Source organism: Ictalurus furcatus, chromosome 7 (genome assembly GCF_023375685.1).
Source record: "Ictalurus furcatus strain D&B chromosome 7, Billie_1.0, whole genome shotgun sequence".
In the NCBI taxonomy this organism is placed as follows: Eukaryota; Metazoa; Chordata; class Actinopteri; order Siluriformes; family Ictaluridae; genus Ictalurus; species Ictalurus furcatus.
In genome coordinates this window covers 4,915,947-4,941,076 of record NC_071261.1, presented here as the reverse complement: position 1 = coordinate 4,941,076, position 25,130 = coordinate 4,915,947, and the positions used below count along the sequence as shown (strand labels likewise).

At 38.8% G+C, this 25,130-nt stretch overlaps 2 protein-coding genes across 3 annotated transcripts in view; one reads left to right on the top strand and one right to left on the bottom strand.

The window, feature by feature from the left end:
• LOC128610658 (astrotactin-1-like) overlaps nucleotides 1-25,130 on the bottom strand; it is a 175,726-nt gene that overhangs the window by 40,843 nt on the left and 109,753 nt on the right. The window contains exons 11-12 of the mRNA XM_053630075.1: nucleotides 14,375-14,479; nucleotides 10,948-11,136 (exon numbers count right to left, since the gene is read on the bottom strand). Coding sequence (XP_053486050.1) covers nucleotides 10,948-11,136; nucleotides 14,375-14,479 — 294 coding nt within the window. The remainder of the gene's footprint in view (nucleotides 1-10,947; nucleotides 11,137-14,374; nucleotides 14,480-25,130) is intronic.
• On the top strand, nucleotides 56-4,582 carry LOC128609497 (uncharacterized). 2 transcript variants are annotated; one of them, XM_053627976.1, is made up of 2 exons: nucleotides 56-1,086; nucleotides 4,233-4,582. In XM_053627976.1, the coding sequence occupies exon 1, from the start codon at nucleotides 169-171 to the stop codon at nucleotides 1,075-1,077; it is 909 nt and encodes a 302-aa protein (XP_053483951.1). In that variant the 5' UTR covers nucleotides 56-168; the 3' UTR covers nucleotides 1,078-1,086; nucleotides 4,233-4,582. The 2 variants fall into 2 exon arrangements, with proteins under 2 accessions (XP_053483951.1, XP_053483952.1); XM_053627977.1 differs by lacking the exon at nucleotides 4,233-4,582 and having other exon boundaries at nucleotides 57-345; nucleotides 408-1,210.

The following is a 25,130-nucleotide window of genomic DNA, read 5'->3' as shown; positions in this document are numbered from 1 at the left end:
TCTGGTTTTTTTTTTTTTTTTTTTTTTTGTTTTTTTTTTTTTTTTTTTTACATCCGCGACTAGCTTGTAGCCCGTAGCCCGCTAGCATCACCTACCGCTAGCCTTGTTTACGTTTCACATTTCTCACTTACCGCTGTTCTGTTAAAAAAAAAAAAAAAAAAAAAAAACATGTCTGCTGTCTCTCCGGTTTTGAGTGCAGATGAGGACTCGCTCGAGCTTCACATGGTGCGGCTGGAACTGGAGGATGTGGAGAAGCAGATCCGCGGCCTACTCGACAAGCAGGCCCAGCTGCTGGAGCGACAAACTGCGCTGGAAACATCTTGTGCCTCTGCCCATATATCCAAGGTAAGCACACAGCGTGGTATTTCCACTCCCAGCCCCTCTACGCCATGTGTTTCTCTGTGCAGGGACCGTGCACCTAGGACTTTCCCAGCCGTGGTCTCCGTCACGCCGGCGCCAACACACCTCGGGCCTTGGGTGAACCAGCGGCGGAAGGCGCGGGCTGGACCCTCTCCACCTCCGGTGTTCGAGATTCCAACCAGGAACCGCTTCGCCCCTCTCCGCCAGACCAGACCCAACGCTGTGATCGTCGGGGACTCCATTGTGCGGAACGTCCGTGTAGCCTCATCTAAAGGTAAGGTGCGCACACACTGTTTTTCTGGTGCTTGTGTCCTTGATGTCGCTGCGCAGGTATCCGGGATCCTGAAGAAGGACGAGCGCATTGGAGCGGTTGTGCTGCACGCGGGGACGAACGACACCAGGCTGCGGCAGACGGAGGTTCTGAAGAGGGACTTCTCTAGCCTGATCGAGACGGTACGAGGCAGATCACCCACCGCGAAGATCATCGTCTCTGGACCTCTTCCCACATACAGACGTGGAGCAGAAAAGTTCAGTAGACTTCTAGCATTAAATGATTGGTTAGTCTCTTGGTGTAATGAGCAGAATCTGGTGTTTGTCAATAACTGGAATCTGTTCTGGGAGCGTCCTAGGTTGTTTCGTCCTGATGGCCTGCACCCCAGCAGCCTTGGAGCGGAACTGCTATCAGACAACATTTCCAAGGCGCTACACTCCAAGTGACTGCCTACCGTAAGTACATCTTCCAATAATAACAACATTCAGTATAATCAATGTTCAATTAAAAATCCGGCACCGGTAGTACATACTATAGAGACTGTGTCTGTTCCCCGAGCTATACAAATATATAGAAAATCTCGGAAAGTCTATCTTCGTAACCTAATTAACATAAAATTAAATCATATTGAATGCACAGCCAGCACTTTTGATCTGAAGCTAGGACTATTAAACATTAGATCTCTTGCGTCTAAGGCTCTTATTGTTAACGACATCATTACTGATCAGGAATGTAATTTAATGTGTTTAACAGAAACTTGGATTAAACCAAACGAGTACATAGCATTAAATGAAGCCAGACCTCCTGGATACAGTTATGTACATCAGCCTCGTTCAACTGGTAGAGGAGGAGGTGTTGGTCTCATCCATAGTAAAAATCTAGTCGTCACACAAAAACCTAAGCATAAATTTAATTCTTTTGAAATTCTTTATACCAGTATAAGTTATGTAGCCACAAAAAATAAGTCAATTCCTCTAATTATTATTTACAGACCCCCAGGGCCATATACTGAATTTCTTAGTGAATTTGCAGACTTTGTCTCAAACCTGGTTGTGTCTGTAGATAAAGCATTAATCGTCGGAGACTTTAATATTCATTTTGATAACCTGGAAGACCCTCTAAGATTAGCGGTTGTGTCCATCTTAGATTCAGTAGGGATTAATCAGAACGTAATCGGGCCTACTCATAATGGTGGTCACACTCTTGACCTCATACTAACATACGGACTAAGTATAGAAAATATTATCATTCTTCCGCAGTCTGAAGTTGTCTCAGACCATTATCTTATCTCGTTCATAATACGAATTGATCATAATATTTCCACCTCGCCTCGCTACCGCGTAAAACGTACCTACACATCAGCTACTGCACCGAGCTTCATAAATAACCTCGCAGAAACATCAATTAGATTTGGATCACCGTCAGATCACATAGAACTCGATCAGGCGACTGAAAGCTTGGAGTCAACACTCCGCTACACGCTAGATAGAGTGGCTCCACTCAAAAGGAAAATAATTAGAGAAAAAAAAATTAGCACCCTGGTATAACGATCAAACGCGAACCTTAAAACAGACAACTCGACAATTAGAACGTAAATGGCATCAAACCAAACTGGTGGTATTTCAAACAGCATGGAAGGAGAGCCTACTGAAATATAGGAAATCTCTTGGCGATGCTAGAAAAATCTATTTCTCCGCCTTAATAGGAGACAACAAAAACAATTCTAGATTCCTTTTCAACACAGTAGCAAAATTAACTAGGAATAAAACCACTAGAGAGAGAAACACTCAATCATTACATAGCAGTGAAGATTTCATGAAATTTTTCATCGATAAGGTTGAAAATATTAGACGTGAAATACAGGCCATTAAATTAAAACCGGAGAGTACTGTAACAAACCCATTACATGACAATGTAGCAATATCAGATCAATGTTTAGAGTATTTTGCTTCACTTAGAGAGACCGAACTAGCTACATTAATCTCTTCAGCCAATTCATCAACTTGCATACTAGATCCCGTACCTACATGTTTGTTTAAACAGATTTGTCCAGGAGTAATTGAACCACTTCTAAATATAATCAATTCTTCCCTAAGCACTGGCTATGTACCTAAATCACTTAAATTAGCAGTTATTAAACCCTTGATTAAAAAACCTGATCTTGACCCGTCTCAATTGTCCAGCTATAGACCAATATCAAATCTCCCCTTCATCTCTAAGATTTTAGAAAAGGTTGTAGCAAAGCAGTTATGCTCGTACTTAGATAGGAATAACATTCATGAAATGTATCAGTCAGGGTTTAGACCTCATCATAGCACAGAGACAGCATTAGTTAAAGTAGTAAATGACCTTCTACTGACCTACGATCAGGGTTGTGTCTCTCTGCTTGTGTTACTCGACCTTAGTGCAGCTTTTGATACTATAGATCACACTATTCTCCTTGATAGATTAGAAAATGTTGTTGGTATTAAGGGAACAGTCCTCTCCTGGCTCAGGTCTTATCTGACCGATCGTTATCAGTTCGTAGATGTAAATGGTGAATTCTCCATGCGTACTGAGGTTACTTTTGGAGTTCCACAGGGTTCTGTTTTAGGCCCACTGCTCTTTACTTTATATATGCTACCCCTAGGTCAAATTATTCGTAAACATGGAATTAGCTTCCACTGTTATGCTGATGATACACAGTTGTATGTTTCAGCGAAGCCAGAGGACAGACAGAAGCTTAGTAAAGCTGAGGATTGTGTAAAGGACATTAGACATTGGATGTTAACTAACTTCCTTCTACTTAATTCTGATAAAACAGAAATACTTTTATTAGGCCCACGTGTAGCTAGAAGTAATCTTTCTGATCACATGGTTACTCTGGATGGTCTTTCTGTTTCATCATGTGCAGCAGTTAAAGACCTTGGAGTGATTATTGACTCCAGCCTATCATTTGATGCTCATGTAGATAATATTACTAGGATAGCCTTCTTTCATCTCAGAAATATTTCTAAAATAAGAAACATATTGTCACTACATGATGCGGAAATACTAGTTCATGCATTCGTCACCTCTAGATTAGATTACTGTAATGCCTTACTGTCTGGATGTTCCAGTAGGAATATAAATAAGCTCCAGTTAGTCCAGAATGCAGCTGCTAGAGTCCTAACTAGAACTAGAAGGTACGACCATATCACACCGATATTATCAATACTGCATTGGCTCCCAGTAAAATCTCGCATTAACTATAAAATACTTTTATTAACCTATAAAGCACTAAATGGTCTCGCGCCACAATATCTAAGCGACCTTTTGGTTTTATATAATCCGCCACGCCTACTTAGATCAAAAGATGCAGGCTATTTGACGGTACCTCGAATAGTGAAGGCTACAGCAGGGGGAAGAGCTTTCTCTTATAGAGCCCCACAGTTATGGAACAGTCTTCCTATTAGTGTTCGGGACTCAGACACAGTCTCAGTGTTTAAGTCTAGGCTTAAAACGTATTTGTTTACTCAAGCCTACCCTGACTAGATTCTGTTCTACTACTTCGCAGTCATAATAATCTTTTTTCTCCCTCTCTCCTTTCGCCGAGCCCCACATGAATTTATGGAGATACTAGAGATCCAGATCCTTTCTGCCTCTGGATGGAGCTCAAATCTTCTCTAATTCCAGACTGCTGGGACTACGGCTGCTCCTAAGGCCATACAGACTTCATATAAATCCATAATGAACTTTTTCACACTATCTGTTGTTACCCAGATGAGGATGGGTTCCCTTCTGAGTCGGGTTCCTCTCAAGGTTTCTTCCTCTTAAAACATCTTAGGGAGTTTTTCCTTGCCACCGTCGCCACTCAGTGGCTTACTCAGTTGGGATAAATTTGCACCTTTAATATCTGTATACCATGTTGATATTTCTGTAAAGCTGCTTTGAGACAATGTCTATTGTAAAAAGCGCTATACAAATAAAATAAATAAATAAAAATAAAGTGTGTGAGAGAGAGAGAGAGAGATAGGTGGTGGGGGTATCTATGTGATCTTAATTCTTTTTTTTTTACTGAGATACTGTGTACCTACGTGCCTCATCTGTTTTAGCACTGATGATGCATGCAGGCATGAAGACTGTATCCCCTTTGGTCATTGGAGTTTAATTTAGAGTTGGGGAGAGTGCGAAGCAGCAGAGCGCTCAAGCCACAAGATAATAGACATTACTTCAAATTACCTCAGGACAAGGGAGAGGAACTTTTAACTAACACCACTCCATCAAACTCCTCCATCCGCTCTCTAAGCAGATCACTGGCACACATCGAGGCATTGAGAATGAAACTTAATTCCAAACTTGGATCCTTGGAACGCTGACCAGAATGTGCACTGGACATCTCATTCAAAACATGTAGACGAGGAGATAACACTGACCAGTGCGGGTGTGAGTATTATAGTAGAAATATCTTCTTTTTTTTTTTTCCTTGTCCCTGAGTTTCCCCTGAAGCACCATAACAGTAGCAATCAGACTTCAGGCATGTGGCAGCGGTGGCATGGTCGAGCATCAGCTGCAGACCGAGAGGATGCAGTTTGAAGCGGCAGGTAACTCGTGATGATTCTCACCTGTGTCTGATTAGCGCCAGTCTATTTATGTGTGTTTCTTTGTGCTTTCAGTGGCTGTCACAACAGATTGTGAGCGGTATAGTTGGCAGAGCCTGCTACACACACTTGAACGAAGTGAAAGCCATGAGCTAGTGACGGCCCCTTTTCAGTTGTTGAAGGTGTGCTGAAAAGCACGGGGCAAAGCAACACAAACCCTAAAACCTGCTAAAATTCCACCCACCTCCTGAGTCTTCCACACCCTTACACACCTGGGTTCTACAAGGGCGTTCTAATGGCTTAGATGACTGTTATTATTTTAGTCATACACTGCAGCCGTGGTTACAGTGCATTTCTTAAATGAAACGTCTCGTATACACTGGACTGTTTTAAATGGACATTTACACTATGTCATCCAGAGGCAATTCCAATGCCACAGTACACGTGCTCCTCCTGAATTGGCATCAACCCTGCTGACTATCAAGTACTCTTCATACCTTTCCCCAGGTTACTATGACAATTAGGAGTCTCTTTAAATAAAGCAAGTGTGATGTAAGCGTGTGACACTACAGATCTGCACTATGTGCTCAGGTGCAAGACAATTAAAAGCAGAACGAACAGATGTTTTCAGCTGTATATATACAGCTGAATATATATATACACATGCTGTATACATGCATATATACATGCTGTATATATACATGCTGCTGAGTGCAAGCAAAGGTAACATCTTGCTGAAAACATCTGTTCGTGCTGCTTTTAATTGTCTTGCACCTGAACACATAGTGCACATTCATCACCTCCAACAAGTGAAGAGGGGAACTCGAGGGAGCTTCTTTATGGCAGGCAAGGAGAGTGAGAGTATCCATCTTCTGATCATCTTTCTCTCGCTGTCTCTCTCTCTCTCTCTCTTTTGTTAGTCAAAGACAGCGAGACTGAGACAAGATGAGACATCCTTGGAGCAGGTTAGGCAATTACTAATAGATAATAGTAATCTACAGTGCTTCCTCTGGATAACCCAGTTTCCCAGAAGTTTGGTTTGTAGATTGGTGACTATAAATTGCCCCTAGGTGTGAATGAGTGTGCAAAAATGTGTGTACAATGGGACTAGTGTCCTATTCAGGGTGTATTCCTGAATGGGACAGCGTTTTTATGGTGTTTACTGTTTTTTTTTTCTTCTTCTTTTCATTTTTGACTTGGGTTCTATCCAAGTGAAAAATATGTTGATCACTATGTAAAATATTACGAACAGAGCATGAGACATATTTTCAAGGAGACAACCTTGAGGCATCTATATATCAGTGTATCTGCAAATAGATTTTGCTCTTACAGCTGTGCTTCTGATAAAATTGTAGGAGATGAATCTGTCAGCTGAACAAATTGAAATAGGGTTTATTGTTTATGTATGTGTATATATGTTTAGCAAAACGGGTAATTGAACACCTACCGTTTTAAATTTTTTTTTATTATTATTATTATTTTAAAACCTAACGTCCATCGTGCCATATTTTTGGAGTAATGGTTAAGCATTGTGTCAGGCTACTGGATGTTGATCCAGTATTTGTAAAATAAATAAATAAATAAATAAATAAATGGTCTGCAGCCAATTGCACCAGCTGAACAGAAGTTCTATCACAGTAAGTGTAACATTCTTCATAAATAAAACTCTGTGATTCTGTCGATAGTCAACAATGTTGCCATTTGCAACAATGTAAAATTTATTTATTTATTTTTTTTAAAAACAACATTTGCACCTATTACTCAATTTTCAGTATATTCAAATGCAGATTAGGTTTAAAGGCATTAGTTATTTTTCATTTCTATGACTTGTTACTAAAATGCCAAAAAAATGTTCATTTCTTGCATGAGATCCCAACTAGCAGAACAGAAGCTGCACACACATATAAAATGCCTTTTTTTTTTTTTTTTTTTTTTGGTAAAACACTTTATTCTAAAACCAGTCTTTTTTTATTATTATTTTGCTCATTTATGGAGGATTAGAATAATTAGAAGTAAACATCTTACACTGAACGATTAGGGACATTAATCGCTTTCCTGTGTATCGACACGTCTCGATAATGGATGTAATATTTCCTATTTGTCAGATCGTGTTTCTGATTGGTTGGCGATAGTGAAACACATCATTCTGTGCGACAAAGTTTTGATCTACGATTACTTTATACGATATTAGTGAGTGTCCGTGGTGCCATCAATATTCAATACCCCACTAGTTTTAAAATAACTGTCTCTATGTATGGTTCAGGACCTGACTTACAATCAAATGGCAACAGGAATTTATGTATTTTTCCTGCTTTTCTTAACCTGGCTGGCTGAAGTTGATCAATATACCAATGGCATTCTAACAGGTCGAAAGAGCAGAGCATTCAGGTCCAAATATACAAACCCGGTGTTTATGTAGTGTGCCAAAGCCTTTCATATGGCACTTTGAGAGGTTTTAACAAACCCGCTCACACAAACACACACAAAAATATAAGTCTCCAGGTTTTATTTATTTTTTTTTTTTTTAAGGCTCTGGGTTACTGATCAGAAGGTCCCAGAAGGGGGTTCAGGTCCCAGTACCATCAACCTGCCACTGTTGAGCAAGGCTTGAGCAAGGCCCTTGAGCAATGCTCTTAACCTTCTCAGCTCTAGGTATGTCATACCGTGCCTGACCCTGCGATCTGACCCCAGCTTGTTAGGAATATGCGAAGAAAATAATTAATGTATAAAGGCTTCTATTCATCACTACGATGAATAAAGGCTTCTTCTTCGTCTTCTTCTTCTATTGATCAGCTCTTGCATGATCATTCTTGATTTTAAATTTCTGTTCATTAATTGAGAACACAGCACTCATGTCCACTCAATAGCTTTCAAACAAAAAAAACGATTTCGTGCACACGCTCACATAAAACCACATAATAGAAGAGAACAATTAAGAGAACTGACTGTTATAGCTGTTCTACGGTGATGTATATTCTAAATTCAAACTGCCGTATACACATTTAATGACTAGAAACTTGGCTCGCAGGTATGCAGCAAACCAAACATAACTTAATGTGACAATGTGATACAAAATATTTCACTTTTTCTCTCCTAAGCAGTCGTTTCTGCATAATTTTCTGCTAATTCATCAAGATTACATCAAGGTGATCCCTTATCACGTGCATGAATATGTACAAGGCAGGTGGATGGTGTCTCCCTCCATGTAGAAATCATGCCTGAGAGTAAAGCAGCCGTTCCCAAAGAGTTCATGTTATCTGGGCTAAGGGCAAGAGCACAAATCTTCAGCCAGGTCTCCAGTGAGCTCATTACCCACACCCAAAGAGTGGGATCTTTTACTGAAGGACTAACATCTCTCTCTTTCCTTCCCTCCCGCCCTACCTCTCTCCCGCCTTCTCTCTCTCTCAGTTCCAGGTGTTCTGACTCCCTTGACATTACAGTACAGTAGATGGTCCTATTTCAAAAAAACATCATGAAATGTCACTAAAATGACAAAAATTAACCAATAACAAACTGAGAGGGAAAAAAACAACAACAACACTTTTGTTGAGTTCTTAAACTTGCCTGAAATTTCAGCACATAATAGTGTCCATGAACATGTGAGTGGCTGGCAAAATGAAGAATAATGGAGCGAGCAGGTAGGTAGGAAAACTCAATCATTTAATGCCATCTATCACAAGTGAAAAGCTTTCTCTGAATTGCAAAGCACAATGTCCTTGGGAAGAAGGAAAAGTGGTCGATTGGTGCAAAGGGAACAGTGGTGTGTGAGCTACTGGGTCGAAGCGGAGGAGGGAGGAGGGTCATTACTTATCTGCTTTTGTCTGAGATGTGAAAACAACCACAAGTGAAAAGATGGATGGCTCGGTGTGCCAGCGGTTCAACAAAACTCAACATTTTGAATGGCTTGGGAGTTCAGTTTACTTAAAGCTCTCTCGTCTGTGAAATGTGAGCGAACCTCAAAGAGAAAAAAAAAAAAACAGTTAAACGCTCTCATTACTGACTGGAGGTAAAATACCATAAATAATACCATGTACAGACTTCATGTTACTTGCTGCTGATGCTTTTCTTTGTGTATTACAAGTGAAAAAGGACAGACAGAAGCATCCAAGATTTAGGCAACCTTTATTTAGTTCATACCTTTTTTTTTGACTGCAGTTTTATTGGTTCATACATGTTTCTATCGTCACACTTAGGACCACAGAAACTGTTCATATGGAGTCTTTCCACATGGCTGACATGAACAGCTGTGTTGCATATCTGTTTAAGTCAATTTGAGTATGTAAAGATATCCTCTTCTCATGAGACGTTCTCCAATTCACCACTTCATATGAAATATGAAAGCTATTCATATGTATCTGAAAGCATTTTGTGTGACTGTGAGAGGTAAATATTAGTAAAGAGCTTATCTTGTTTCTCTGTCCTTCGTTATTTCCACACTCACCTTGTGTGCATGGAATTGAGCTGAAAACGGGAAAGTGTCTCCTAGGACTGGGGTAAGCTGGCAGGAGTTCAGATTCAGATGGGAAGCCAAATCATGCCCTGCCCTCCTTTATCGATTGAACAGCTGTAGCTAACCTCCCAAGAGCAGCGCTGGGGTTTAGTTCTCCTTCACTCCCACTCGGAACAAGCGGGACTACGCTCGCACCAAAACATTTCTGGGATTAAGCAGACCACTTTTCACTTCGCTTGTCAAGACGTGCCTCTTGAGTCATTTCTCAAAGTGCATCAAATTGATTTAATGTCAGGCTTCACTCACAGATTTGTCCTTTACTGGTTCACAATGCACTCAGTGCATGTCCTATTGTTTTAATTACCGTGTTTTCTAAACTTTAATGCAGATTAAACAATTTGCAGTTTGACAGAGTATACTGTCTAGGACAAAGAGTTCTGTTTTGTTTTTTTTGTTTTTTTTTTACTGTTCTGTAATTCCCTTCACAAATAGGGTACGTTAATAAATATAAATGAGACTTTTTTATTATTATTATTATTATTATTATTTGAGAACTACTTGTATAGAATTTAAAAGAGGTATCCGAATATTCTCATGGCACACAATGGGTCTCATTCATCAATCTTCTAGTAAAATGTTATATATTATATTACAATTACTAAGCAGAATCTCCCCACAGCTAATTTAATGACATGCAGAAAAGTCCATAAAAGATGAAAATGACACCTAACCACCAAAATGATGAACATTTTTAATTTTAATTTTATTTTATTGTAATTAAATGTGCATGTGCAGTTAAAATAAATGTGATTTAAATGTGTAATCTGTATATCAAATTGCAGTAACTGTCAGTCTAGGTTCACATTAATCTCCTTGCCTAAATTTACTCAAATCCAGGAGCTCTCTGGATATGAACCTTTTCCCACCAACTAACTAAATCAATCCGCTTGTATCCAGTTTCATTAATGAGGTCCGATATTCTTAATTTATTACAATTATTCCATATATATTTCACTGAAATGGTAACAAATGTAACACAAAATATAAATTTTGTTCAATTATTAATATTTGAACAAAATCAAAATATTAATTTTTAGCAATAGCACAGTCCTCTGTGGACTCTGCATTTTTTCTGCTCCTGCTTTCAGTACATAATTGTTTTTTTTTTTTTTTACTTATTACACAAATATGTGTGCTTATTGTTCTAATCTATCAGTAGTGCATCCCAAGTCTAAGATTAGCACTATCCCAAAGCAAGGCAGTAAAACAGATTCATCTAAAAACTGTAATATGTATATCCAGCTTACCTTTGCTTATGTCCTGATACTCGAGCCACAGCTGGCGCTGCACCTGCTTATTGGGGTACCAGATGGTGCAGGACTCCTCGAAGCCGTACACCGCCTCCTGGACAAAATGATTCCCAAACTCCTTCAGAATGGACACGAAGTCACTGCGCAGTGTGGCACCATCCAAAGAATGAATGGCTGAACTGAAGGCTGAAGAAACAGAGAAAAGAAAGCCGAGGAAAATACAAGAGACGACTCGTTCAATTATAGCATCAGTGTTGAAATATTATAATCTTAATAGAAACTCAAAGCAACATTAAATACATTTCTTTTGTTTTTGGTACAAATTGTAAAAAAAATAAATAAATAAACAAATAAATAAATACTGCATATTTTAAAACACCACTTGAAAAAACTTTTTTTTATTGAAAAGCTTCAATACTCAGTGTTATGTGTGGAATAAAATTATCCAGGGAAAAGAGGGCTAGCTAAACAAATAAACACAAAACCCTGCAGACATCCATGCGCATGTGTGTGGGCTGTGCTTTTGACCTTTGAAAAAATGTTTCAATATATCTTTTTTTTTGCCAATATAACTTTTTTTTTTTTTTTTATCATAGTAGTACTACACAAAACCAAAGTGCAATCAGTCAGACTGAGAACATTTCACTTCTGATCCCTACAGCATTTCTTAATCCATAGAGACTAATGACAAAATTGTACTCATTGCTAATCTCCATCTAGAATTCAGAGACATCTCAGTGTGGGGTTGAGCAAATAAAAGCTGATCAGTTTAACGTAATAAAAAATATAGAAAACTGTAAATATATATATAATTATTAATATATATATATATATATATATATATATATATATATATATATATATATGTATATATATATAAATAAATGAAAACCACAACAAATACAGCACAATATTGTGTGTTATTCATGGTCAGTGTGCACCAGTCTAAAAGCATTGCTTGAACTAGCCAGAACTTAAGCATGAAAAATGAATTCTTTCACTGTTAATGGGAAGAGAGAAGCATGGAGGAGAAAAATTGCACATAATGAGGGAGAGGAAATACAACTTCAGTATCATTTACGAAGAGAGAGGCATAACGTGATTTAAGGATATGCACATGAAACAAATGATTAACAAATACAGCAAATGAAATTCCCTGATACTTTTAGGATACACTACAGTTCTTGTAGAAATTAAAATGTGCATAGGCTTAACTTCACTAATTATTCATTAGTACTCATCTGGCTTATTGAGCATGCTAAGGGAGATTACATCAAGTGCATACTGGCTCATAGGCTCAAAATATATGGCGTTTAAAAAAAAAAAAAAAAACAACAATCAAAGAGGAGAAATCCACTGAGGCATGGTCAAAGTCACATAAAGGATTTTGTAATGGAATTTAACCTACATGTAGCTCAATTTACCAGTTCCTTCAGTCCAAAAAAGTAATTTTGTTAATGTAGTACAAAAAGTAATATGAAAATTGCTGTGAAAGCCCATATTTGATTGAACTTATGTCTTTTTTCTGCTCTGATTCAACCTTCAACCCCCCGATTTTCTCCATAATTTGGTCACCAGGCAATTTCCACCCACCACCCAGCTCTCCTGAATCACATGACAGCTACCAACCAGGAGGGTGAAGGCTAACACATGCTTCCTCCGAGACACATGAAGACAGCTGGTGCTGTCTGTCCTCTTCAGCATACAGTGACCTCCACTATTATTGGCACCCTTGGTAAATATGAGCAAAGAAAGCTGTGAAAAATTGTTTTTATTGTTTCAATTTTTGATCTTATGTTCAAAAAATTCACAAAAATATTCTGTTTTCATGGATATCAAACAATTGCACACAGGTTTATTAAAAATAGCTGTCAAATATAGATGTGCAACAATTATTGGCACCCCTATGAATTCGTATGAGAAAAATATATTTGAAGTATATTCCCATTGATATGCACATTTTTTTAGTACACCTGGGTGACTAGGAACAGGAAATTGTTCAACCATGACTTCCTGTTTCACAGCGGTATGAGTATAACGTAAATCATAGGCCAAATTCCCTTAGACATTCAGAACAATGGGTAAGACCGAGGAATATAGCTGTGATGTGCGGCAAAAGGTTGTTGAGCTTCAAAATGGGAAGTGGCTATAAGAAAATAGCAAAAGCACTGGAAAATGCCCATTTCCACCATCAGGACAATAATTAAGAAGTTCCAGTTAACTGGAAATGTTATGAATCGACCAGGAAGAGTTCGTGTGTCTATATCGTCTCAACGCACTGTGAAGAGGACGGTTCGAGTGGCCAAAAAATCTCCAAGGATCACAGCTGGAGGACTGCAGAAGTTAGTTGTGTCTTGGGGTCAGAAAGTCTCTAAAACTACAATCCGAAGTCACCTACATCACCACAAGTTGTTTGGAAGGGTTTCAAGAAAAAAGCCTCTACTCTCATCCAAAAACAAACTCGAGCATCTTCAGTTTGCCAGACACTACTGGAACTTCAAATGGGATCGGGTTCTATGATCAGATGAAACCGAAATAGAGCTTTTTGGTAATAAACACCAGAGGTGGTTTTGGAGCACACAGAGAGGTAGCCATATGGAAAAGTACCTCATGCCCACGGTTAAATATGGTGGTGGGTCTTTAATGTTTTGGGGCTGTTTTTCTGCCAGAGGACCTGAACCCCATAGAAAACCTGTGGGGTGTACTGAAGAGGAGAGTCCACCAGCGTGGACCTCGAAATGTGAAGGATCTGGAGAGGTTCTGTATGGAGGAACAGTCTCAGATCCCTCGCCATGTATTCTCCAACCTCATCAGGGATTATAGGAGAAGACTCAGAGCTGTTATCTTGGCAAAGGGAGCTAGCACAAGTATTGACTAAAAGGGTGCTGATACTTGTTGCGTATCTATATTTAACAAAGTTTTTTTTATAAACCTGTGTTGTGTTTGCAATTGTTTGATATCCATTTGAGCAGAGAATTTTTGTGATTTTTTTTTTTTTAACAAAAGATCAAAAGGCTAAACAATACAGACAATTTTTCACAGATTTCTTTGCTCATATTTACCAAGGGTGCCATAGTATTATAGCATAATAGTGGAGGGCACTGTACATGGGCTCACAGACACAGACACAATTGGCTAGTGTCATTCTGACTGACACGGGAGACAGTATATGCAATCCCTCCTACACAGGGTGCACAAACATATTTTGCTCTCTTGGTTCCTGACCATGAATGGCTGTGGCAACATCAGGAATAACAATAGGTCAAATGCTTTTCTGTTTTTTGGAGCCTCTGTCTGCTCTGATTAATGTTTTAACATGTGGTCTTGAAATCTGGTCTTTGGGCATGGTGTTCCACACCAGGAAAAGCTAAATGAATAAAAACTGGAGGAAAAAAAAAGAGAGAGCTGTCTGAGTTAAGTTTACCTTGAGAGAGAGTCCACTGGTTAAGCCTGACATGATACAAAATGGAACGAAGCTTCCAGTGTTGCACTAGTGGATATCCAGACACTTCGCTGTAGTTCACCATCCCTGAAACACAAAACAGTGCAAAACAGTACTGGAGGGAAAATAAATCAAAAGCTGCTGAGTTTGACACAAATGCATTAGCAATGCTTTTGTTTAAAAGGCTTACTGCTATTCGGTTTGTGGGGGGAAAAAAATAAACATTTTTCAGGTAGTTGCTAAACGTTTGAGTTGATTTTTAATGTTAAGCCACACAATCTGGGAATCGTGAAACTCCAGAAATTGAAATGGAATGCAGGAGCAGCTGTTACTCCTAACCTTGCTTGATTGGTTCAGCTCTTCATGCCGGCAATTCACTGCCTCCCTGAGAATCACACCCCATTCTGTCGCTACTTGAAAATCACTGCATTTGCATTTAGCCACATGAGAACATGCTTAAGATTTAAAGGACTCAAAGTGCCTCTTGTCCTTTTTGCCCTGACTCTACAATCAGCAAAATGAGAAAATGAAAAAAAAAAAAATTCTTGGATTCACAACCAATAGGGCTTCAAGAACAGTTATTGTATTATTGTGTTAAGTCTAATATGTGCAGGTGTGTTTAGTTTTATATATAGTGGGGTCGAAAATTCTGAGACACATTAAAAAAATCTGGAATTTGTTTTCCCCTCGATATAAAAACAGAAATAAAGAGAAGGTTTTAGAATTTTGAAACATTTATAAGAAAAAGTTCAATATCTTGAATATTTAATATTCTGCACTATTTCTATGTCCCTATTTAAATGTAAGCAAATGTGTGATATCGACCATGTCAACTGCTTAGTACAAAAGGTCAGATTTCCCTCATGCCTAATCTCTTCTACTGACGCATGTGTTCAGATGACATGCCGATGGATTTGATCTAAAATGGATCATAAGGTCTGGAAATTCGGGAGTCCATGCCAGCTCAAGTGCACAATCTCATTACAGCAAAAAGGGGACATACCAAATACTAAGAAACTCTGATACTCGTAAATATTTCAGAGATTCTACTTTTCACTCAAGTTGTCAATAATATCATTTGTAATGATAATTGTTGCATTAAATTAAGAAAGAATGCACAATAGAAGCATTTTCACTAGTGCTATCAGACTTCTGGACCCCACTGTATGTTCTTCAATTCAGTCTATTATGTGTTGTGTTTAGTCTCAAATGTGTTCTGTTTACTCTAGAATGTGTTGTGTTGCTGGTTTAACAATTATGCACATCCACCCATCCATTTTCTGTACCGCTTATCCTACACAGTGTTGAAGGGAGTCCCCCAAGTCCCCCAAGTCCCCTGGTGCCTATCTCAGGGGACTTGGGGCACAAGGCGGGGGACACACTGGAAAGGGTGCCAACCCACTGCAGGGCACAATAGCACATACACTCACTCCTACTCACACACTATGGACAATTTGGATATGCCAATCAGCCTACAATGTATGTTTTTGGACTGGGGGGAGGAAACCAGAGTACCCGGAGAAAACCCCCAAAGCACAGGGAGACAGCAGAGTCAGTGTGAGCTCAGCACACACAGGTCGGACGTGAGAATCGAACCCCCAACCCTGAAGGTCTGAAGCAAACGTGCTAACCACTAAGCCACCATGCCCCCGCAATTATTCTGCACATGTAGATGTAAATAAAATTAACATAATACTTCTGCATAGACAAAAAGTAGAGAGTATAGTAATGGATAGGTTTCTGATTACATAGTGTATAGCAGGGATTCCTACAAAATGATTGCCTGGCTATAGACCATTTGTTGTGGGTAATACATTATTAATAAAAGATGCAGCATTACAAATTTCTATAACTGCAAAACATAGCTGCACGTCATTCATCATTCAATAGATGAGACCCGTCACTGCTCTGCCATGAGCAGAATAGCAACTTCTCACACACTGCCATATGTAGGTGCAGCTGAGGTGATCAATCATATCGTCTCCTATAGCAACCCTCAGCCTCGGCATGTCACATGAAGCACCGCGGCCATACATCAATTTAGTCCACCGTCATGTTTACCACATTTGGAGGCTCGCACAGGCCATAATGCACCCTGTATCTAGCAACCTCATATTTAGGTTTATGGCACTGTAAACTCAAACTGACATCTTTTAGAAGCAAGACACACACTGACAGGCTCTGAAAGTAGTGAAACATTCCTTTCAGCATTAAGAAAATATTGTTTTTTTCTGTATAGATTTCACATCCAAGCACAACATGATGGATTTACATAAATGAGCACAGGCAGAAAATTGGCTGAAAAGTATTAAAAAAATAAATCTGCAAGCTTGAACACCCGCACCTGACATATTGGACAGTGAGGGAAGAGTTTGAATTGTGCACAATGCAATAGTTGTCCTGGCATCATCCTGGGATTTCTTTCCATCTTTCCACGTTTTATGCACACTTAGAATCTGAGCATAGAAAATATGCATCATGTGATAAATTGTAGAGCAAAAATATTTTCTATATCTCCATGAGTCCAATACTCTTACCTCAGTGCTAGTAATATATATTACATTTTACTACATGTACATATATTTATATATAACTTATAATTGTATACATGAAATATTTTATTTCTGTTCTAAATAAATAAATAAATAAATAAATAAATAAATAATTTTACCATTCCATATCACAATTTTCATTCAAACAAATTGAACTCTTAGGACATACATGTTTTTAGAGCAATTAAATAGGAATTTTTCCTGAATGTGCTGTTGAAGGAAAGCTTCAGCACTGCACACCACTTTCAGATTTTTTGCCAATCAAATGGATTCAGGGATCAGTACCATGGTTCAGAGACATTTAACTTAGGCTTTCATTTTTCCCACCAATAACATACAAAAACCTTATCTGGTATACAGTCGAGTTGTTCGAGTAATTGACACGGAAACACACTGACCTTGCCCCACGCTCTGATGTCACTGGCTCCTCAGTTTCAGGCTAGCAGAATTTTCTGTACGGGACACACCACTTCAATTGTGGAAAAACACAGAACCGTTCCATATTAGGCACCTACTCCGGCATCAGGAATGATGCCAGGACTATGGAAAGCCACCGTGTGTGTGCTTGGCTATCAGTCATTTATCTTCATCTTGTTGATTTGTTTCAGCATTGTCAATATAAGCAGTACATTTGCTGCATTTTGGGAAATTTTTGACTCAAATAGGAAATGGGTAGACTGCATTTCGTGTTCTTTCACCCTGTTAGCGCTCTGACAGAGTACACATATTTGATAAATAAGGACCTAAATGTATACTCGCACAGTATGCTCACACTGAGCGCCTCTCGCTTAGATCTATCTAAAACGGAAAAGATGCATTTGCCCCCATGGAGCACCCTGGCATTAGTGCAGCACATGTCACTGTTAGGATTAATAACAAGCTCCCAACACAGTACATACCCTCAATTTCTCTTCTCTCAGCTAAAATCCACAGGCTTTTCTGTTTTTTTTTTTTTTTTTTTTTTACCCTTTGGGCTCTGTGCTCTTGTCTGACAGAATGATTAATACTAGCAAACTTCACCTTGCAAACACAAGTTCAGGGGCTGAAGACACAAATCTGCCAGTCAGTGGTGGCATCGTTAAAGACTGAACTGAGCTTTAAACGTCCAACAGGGGGGAAAAAAGGCGCTGCTGATGGATAGACGTATACATACAAAGCCACACACAAGCATATGCTGAGAGGTTGAAGGAATTCTGGATATAAAATTGGTTCAGCACTGTGCACACATGACACTTATGCACCTAAAGAGCCCATAAGTCACCATGGCACCAAATTCACCCATTTAAAGTATTTGCAATGGAAAGCGACAGTCGCTGATAGCAGTCCTCATATGGCTCATGAAAGATCATGAACAGATGTAGCCCTTGTCCCATTTCATCCTTGGATGAGTTGATGAATGGAGGAGCAGGAGGAAAATTATATAATTGTGCAACTTGGGCCTGACATTTGTTCACTAATCTAATAGAAGAGTAATGGTGATGCTCATTGTCAGTTAGAAGACAAGACAGCATAAACATGTGGGCTGTTTAATATCATAAATAATGTGGGCTCTTACAAAACACTGACATCCATTTAAATTGGTGCTTGAACGTTTGTGAACCCTACAGAAGTTTCAATAATTCTGCATAAATATGACCTAAACATCATCAGAAGTCCTAAAAGAAGACAAAGAGAACTCAATTAAACAAACATGTCAAAAATATTATACTTGGTCATTTATTTAAATGAGGGGCACACGGTGGCTTAGTGGTTAGCACGTTTGCCTCACACCTCCAGGGTCGGGGGTTTGATTCCCACCGTGGCCCTGTGTGTGCGGAGTTTGCATGTTCTCCTCGTGCTGCGGGGGTTTCCTCCGGGTACTCCGGTTTCTTCCCCCAGTCCAAAGACATGCATGGTAGGCTGATTGACATGTCCAAAGTGTCCACAGTGTATGAATGGGTGTGTGAATGTGTGTGAGATTGTGTGCCCTGTGATGAACAGGGCACACCCTGTCCAGGGTGTACCCTGCCTTGTGCCCCATGCTCCCTGGGATAGGCTCCAGGTTCCCCGTGACCCTGAAAAGGATAAGCAGTATAGAAGATGGGTGGATGGATTTATTTAAATTACATAACTGTGACTGGCAAAAGTATGTGAACCTTTGCTTTCAGTATCTAGTGTGACCCCCCCATGCAGCAATAACTGCAACTAAAAGTTTCTGGTAACTGTTGATCAGTCCTGCACATCGGCTTGGAGGAATTTAAGCCCGTTCCTCAGTAGAGAACAGCTTCAACTCTGGGATGGTGGTGGGTTTTCCTTTAGAAGTCGCTTCTATAATTCGGAATTCATTGTTCCATCAATGATGGCAAGCTGTCCATGCTGCAAAACAGGCCCAAACCATGATACTACCACCATCATGTTTCACAGATGGGATAAGGTTCTTATGCTGGAATGCAGTGTTTTCCTTTCTCCAAACATAACGCTTCTCATTTAAATCACAAAGTTCTATTTTGGTCTCATCTATCCGCAAAACGTTTTCCATTAGCCTTTTGGCTTGTCCACATGATCTACAGCACACTGCAAACTGTCAGCAGTGTTCTCTTGTAACCCTGCCATGCCAGTGTTCTCCTGATGGTGGACTCATGAACATTAACATTAGCTAATGTGAGAGTGGCCTTTAGTTAATTAGAAGTTACTGTCGGTTCCTTTGTGAACTCACAGCCAATTACACGTCTTGCTCTTGGAGTGATCTTTGTTGGTCTCCACTCCTGGGGACGCTAACGATCGTCATGAATTTCCTCAGTTGTACACAATCTGTCTGACTGTAGCTTGATGGAGTCTAAACTCTTTAGAGATGGTTTTGTAACCTTTTCCAGCCTGATGAGCATCAACAACTCTCCGAGGTCCTCAGTACAATTTTCTTTGTTCATGCCATAATACACTTCCACAAACATGTGTTCTGAAGATCAGACTTTAATAGATCCCCGTTCTTTAAATAAAACAGGGTGCTCACTCACACCTGATCATCATCCCATTGATTGAAAACACCTGACTCTAAGTTCACCTTCAAATTAATTGCTAATCCTAGAGGTTCACATACGTCTGCCACTCACAGATATACAATATTTGATCATTTTCCTCATTAAATAAATAACCAAGTATAATACTTTTTGTCTGATTTGTTTAATTGGGTTCAATTGGTCTACTTTTAGGACTTGGAAACTAGAAAACGTCACACTTTTTTTTTTAACCATTTATAGCTACATTTAATGTTATGGAATGTCCACGAGAGACGTTCGTTCCCATTATCAGTTACTTATAGCAGGTACAAACAGTCGTTCCTCCACCAGCCTCTATTATCTTCTCTGTCTTGAAGTTAATAAGATAAAAAAGTGCAGCTTGTCATGAAACCAGAACGCATAAATGCCTCTGTCCATAAGACCTTACTGTGGAAAACTTTATACTGACGGTTACAAAGAATCCTTCCATAAATGTTAAAAGTCTCATTACAGAAAGCTTAACTATGTCAAGTTTTTCCTTGTTAAATAATGTTTTTTTATTATTATTATTATTATTATTTTTACCTTATAGTTTATTATAAGCTATAGATAAATCTCTTCTACTTCAAGTCCTGGCACTTTAACGTAAACCTGTAATTTATGTTACAGTCAGAACTACTAAGAGCTGTGGTATTATAGAAAATTAATCCACATCTTCTGATTTGAGTATTCAACTGTGCTTTATTAAAAATTAAACCATCATTGCTATATTATGCTCAAAAAGTTCTGGAATTTTCCATGAGTATCACTGTGTACCATTTTGCATTTTACTGTATATGCAGAAGAACACGTTTCATATATTAAGTCATTAAGAGTTCAAATTAGGTTGACTTTAGGTTGACACTATCATTAAACTCCACAAGGCTGGGTCACTTTTCATTTCACTATCAAAAAACGATGAAAAATTTCAAAATGATTCAATATTGTCCTTTGAATCTCCTTAGGCAATGGCGACAAACCTAAACGATTTTCATCCAGAAAAGGGCAAACTCTAACAGTTTGTAAATTAACATACAAAATATATCCGGGGAATAGAACCTTAGCATAAATCTCCACATCTCTTCTTTGTGCACAAAGTTATAGAGGAGACACTGCTAAAGTCCAAGGTGACACACTTTTTCATGTGGACAGAGCGTGTCAGTGTCTTGAGGCATCTCAGCAGACTTGCAGCTTAGAGCCAGGCTGGTCACTGGGCCATATGCTGGCATTTTAATTGAGAGGGAGTTTGGGAGATGGACATTTTGCCAGTAGAATGAATCACCGCCAGTCACAGCCATGTCAGTGTTCAACCTCAGTTTGGCTTCTAACCAAGAGACAACAGCAGATTTCTGATATCCATAAGGAGGAAATGAGCTGGACTGATCTAATAGTATTTCTGTAAAGCTTCCAGAGCCATTCTCTTCTGGTGTGTCCAAACTAGGTGTGGGATAAAGATTCACAATGACCTTTTTAAAATAAATAAATAAATAAATAAATAAATAAATAAATAAATATAAATAAATAAATAAAAACAGAGCTCTGTACAGCCAAATCTGATTGTAGAATTCATTTTCAGTTTCATTATTTATCATTTTTTTTTCTTTGCCATATCTGAATGGTTTTAAAACTTTTTAACAACCTGAAAAATGCTCATTTAATCAATATCATTATCATTATCAACAGCTAAAGCAAGCATATTATGTAGAGTAAATAGCCTATAATGCTGATCACAATGTAATTAATGAGCTTCAGTGTCGACATGGTATTTGTAAATGTGAAACAGAATGCAGATCTTCCTCAAATCTTGAATAGCCTTCTGAATGCATTCCTTTAATTGGTCCACTATTGTAATGGCTGAAAATGTGAGCATGTAAATTAGCTTTGTATATGAAGGTAAATTGTGCTCTTCTGCATACATATGACATTAATTAAAGGACTCCTGGGTGGGAGCTTGTGTCCATTTGCACTCAAATCACTGCTCGTTTTGATGTCATACGACAGATTCATGGATCAGACAGAGATCTGTATTACAACATACTGGACAAAACACAGTGCTTGCTTCTGTGCACCATTGTCATGAATATGAGGATCGTATACTAACTGTATATCTAAGTACAACAGTTATTGTTCTATACCAATACCTGCTTATAAATGTACATTTTAACACTTCATCAAATGCCATAACACAATGCAGCAGCCATGCATTTATTAAATCATTTGGATATTATGACGTTCTTTCTTGGCTAACAGAAGCCACTATCTCTTAAAACCATTGCACTATATTTCAATATTACATATAACAACTATGCCACAGTCAAAGTCCATCCATCCATCTTCCATACCGCTTATCCTTCCTTCAGGGTCACGGGGAACCTGGAGTCTATCCCAGGGAGCATGGGGCACAAGGCGGGGTACACCCTGGACAGGGTGCCAATCCATCGCAGGGCACAATCACATACACATTCACACACCCATTCATACACTACGGACACTTTGGACACGCCAATCAGCCCACCATGCATGCCTTTGGACTGGGGGAGGAAACCGGAGTACCCAGAGGAAACTCCCGCAGCACGGAGAGAACATGCAAACTCTGCACACACAGGGCCACGGTGGGAATCGAACCCCCGACAATGGAGGTGTGAGGCGAACGTGCTAACCACTAAGCCACCGTGCACCCCACAGTCAAAGTCAGGGCATATTTTTTCCCATTATGATGTTTATAATGAATGATTTTATGCATTGGCTGCTATTTCTGATTGGATAACTGCATGAATGTGTATGAGCAAGTGTATGAGCATTCCTAATAAATTGACCAGAGCATACATACAGTATGTACTGTATATAACAATCTACAATGTTATAGCATGACAGCGATGCTGTAATTATTTCCTATCCTATTGCTAGTGTAAAAGAGGCACCACAAAGTACAAAGTCGTGGGTAGGCGAGCTGTTCATAGATACCTGGATGTCATTTCCACGGATGCTCGTGGTGACAGGCAGCACCGTGGCCACCCTTAAGAACTGCAGGCCCCGTGCTGCGGCACCCAGTGTATTAATTATCACTTCTAATGTTGTCAGCTAATTAAGTGACGTTTACTGCAGGAAATGGCTCTGGCAATTCACTGCAATTAATTAGTGTCAAAGAGTAAATTAAACCTGAAATTCGATTACCATTGAGAGTGGCTAAAAAGTTGAATATTAATAGAGCCTGGTCCTTTTTACACCCATAAGTGTGCCATGGCATACAAACTATAACTCCAATATCATTTCTCTCCCCACGCTGCTGTCCAGAATGTGTATATACAAAGCTACTACCTGTGCCATGTCTAAATAATAATCGTTATATGTACAATCCTTTACTCATGTTTAATTTGATCCACCCATTTAGAAGAAAAGCTGGAAAGCCATTAGTAGAGAAGATTGCGCAAATTTATGCAGTGTGTGGTGGACTGCTGCATCAAAATCCACTTGTTTATTAACATAGCAATTATCGTGCAAGATAGGAAAGCTGTTTGGCTCAGTTATTAAAACACGATCGCTGAATATGTGGCAACCGAAAACTCTAATTGCCCTGGCAACGGCGCTGTGTTTTCTGTTGTTTCTTTCCAAAAACTGGTGACAGACGGATGGGGGACACCAACTGAAAGTCGGAATATTGGCAGTGAGCTTCTGTAATTGCAGCCTAGTGTAATTTCTCTTTATATGATTGATCCCATTATACAATTATACGTCCATTCAACACATGGATTAATGTTTAAACAAAAAGAACAACAACAAAAAAAAACATTAAATAAATGGATAAAAATATTTTGTGACATATGTAGCTCTAGAAAAATTAACATCATTAAACTTGAACAAGGAAAGTGGAGAAAGCATTTGATTAGAGATTTAAAATAAGGCACCAATAAAGATGGGTAATATATTCAATATATTATAATATATTTGCAATAATTCAAAATAAAACTTAAAAATAATAAGGAAACAAAAAGGTCAACTGAGGAACAGCAGGGTTTTGAGTGGCTTCAGTAAAAAAGACTTAAAAGATTGTTGTTATGAAATGGACGCCACCAGCAGGTTTGGAGCCGACTGAATATCATACCCTGAAGGCGTGACCTTCTGTCGCGGTACCAATTACAGCCACCGCTAATAAAATATAGATTTTTCTTTCCTGTCTCTGCAATGCCATATCTGAACTAAGTGTCACAAGGTGCCACAAAAACACCCCAGAGGAACTAACTGTCAGAGTATGAAAAGATCAATTGTTTTTATTATGGTGGTACACAAGTTCTGACTGACGGTAAGTATATATTTTACTCAAACTTTGTCAGTTCATACAGCCAAGTCCAGATCTTCAGCTTCAGTGTAACATCACGTGTTCATTATTTTACATTAAAATTTCCTCACATATATTTCTTTTTCTATTCTAGCTTAGAAATACTGTCTATCGAGGTTTCTTTTTATTCACCCAAACTTTACATCTACATATTTATTGAAGTTCTGAAGCCAAATCAGTCACAGTGAAATCAGAATATTCTGAGAAATATTCTTAATCTCACCATGTCTGGAAAACATTAAAAAGGTTACTTGAGGATATGTATTTCTTTACTTATACTGATATATGCAGATGCCATTACAAACTATATATTTAACAGACAAAATGCAGTAAGCTGCAAAAAACAAACAAACAAACAAACAGCAAAACACTTTTCCCAGAGAACTGGATTCCTAACAAGCAGTGATAAATAAAAACTGTTCGTTATTTGGAGATAAAAAATCTTGCCAACATTGAGTAAGGCTAACTTACTACTCATAAAGTACCCTTGGTGCTTCCAGATGGAATACAGAAACTCCTTACACACTCCTTTCCTCTGCATCATTGGGGAATGACCATGACATTGCATCACATAGGGTCAGGAAAAGACCATGGCTTTGTATAGCATAGGGTCAGGGAATGACCTTGAATTTGTATCACATAGCTTTAACAACACCATCTTACTTTATCTCAGACCTTCATAAGTGGCTATATCCATATCAATTACTTAAAAGTTAAAAAGTCTTGGTGTGTTAAACTTGTACTGTACTTCCCATCTTTGGAGGAGGAAAAAAGTAAAACTCACTCTGTAGGATCTATTAGAGCAGACCCAGTCTGTTGGACAGATTGCATGGTCA

What these genes read in the sequence shown, in the direction of transcription:
- LOC128609497 (XM_053627976.1), top strand. Translation starts at nt 169, where the DNA reads ATGTCTGCTGTCTCTCCGGTTTTGAGTGCAGATGAGGACTCGCTCGAG.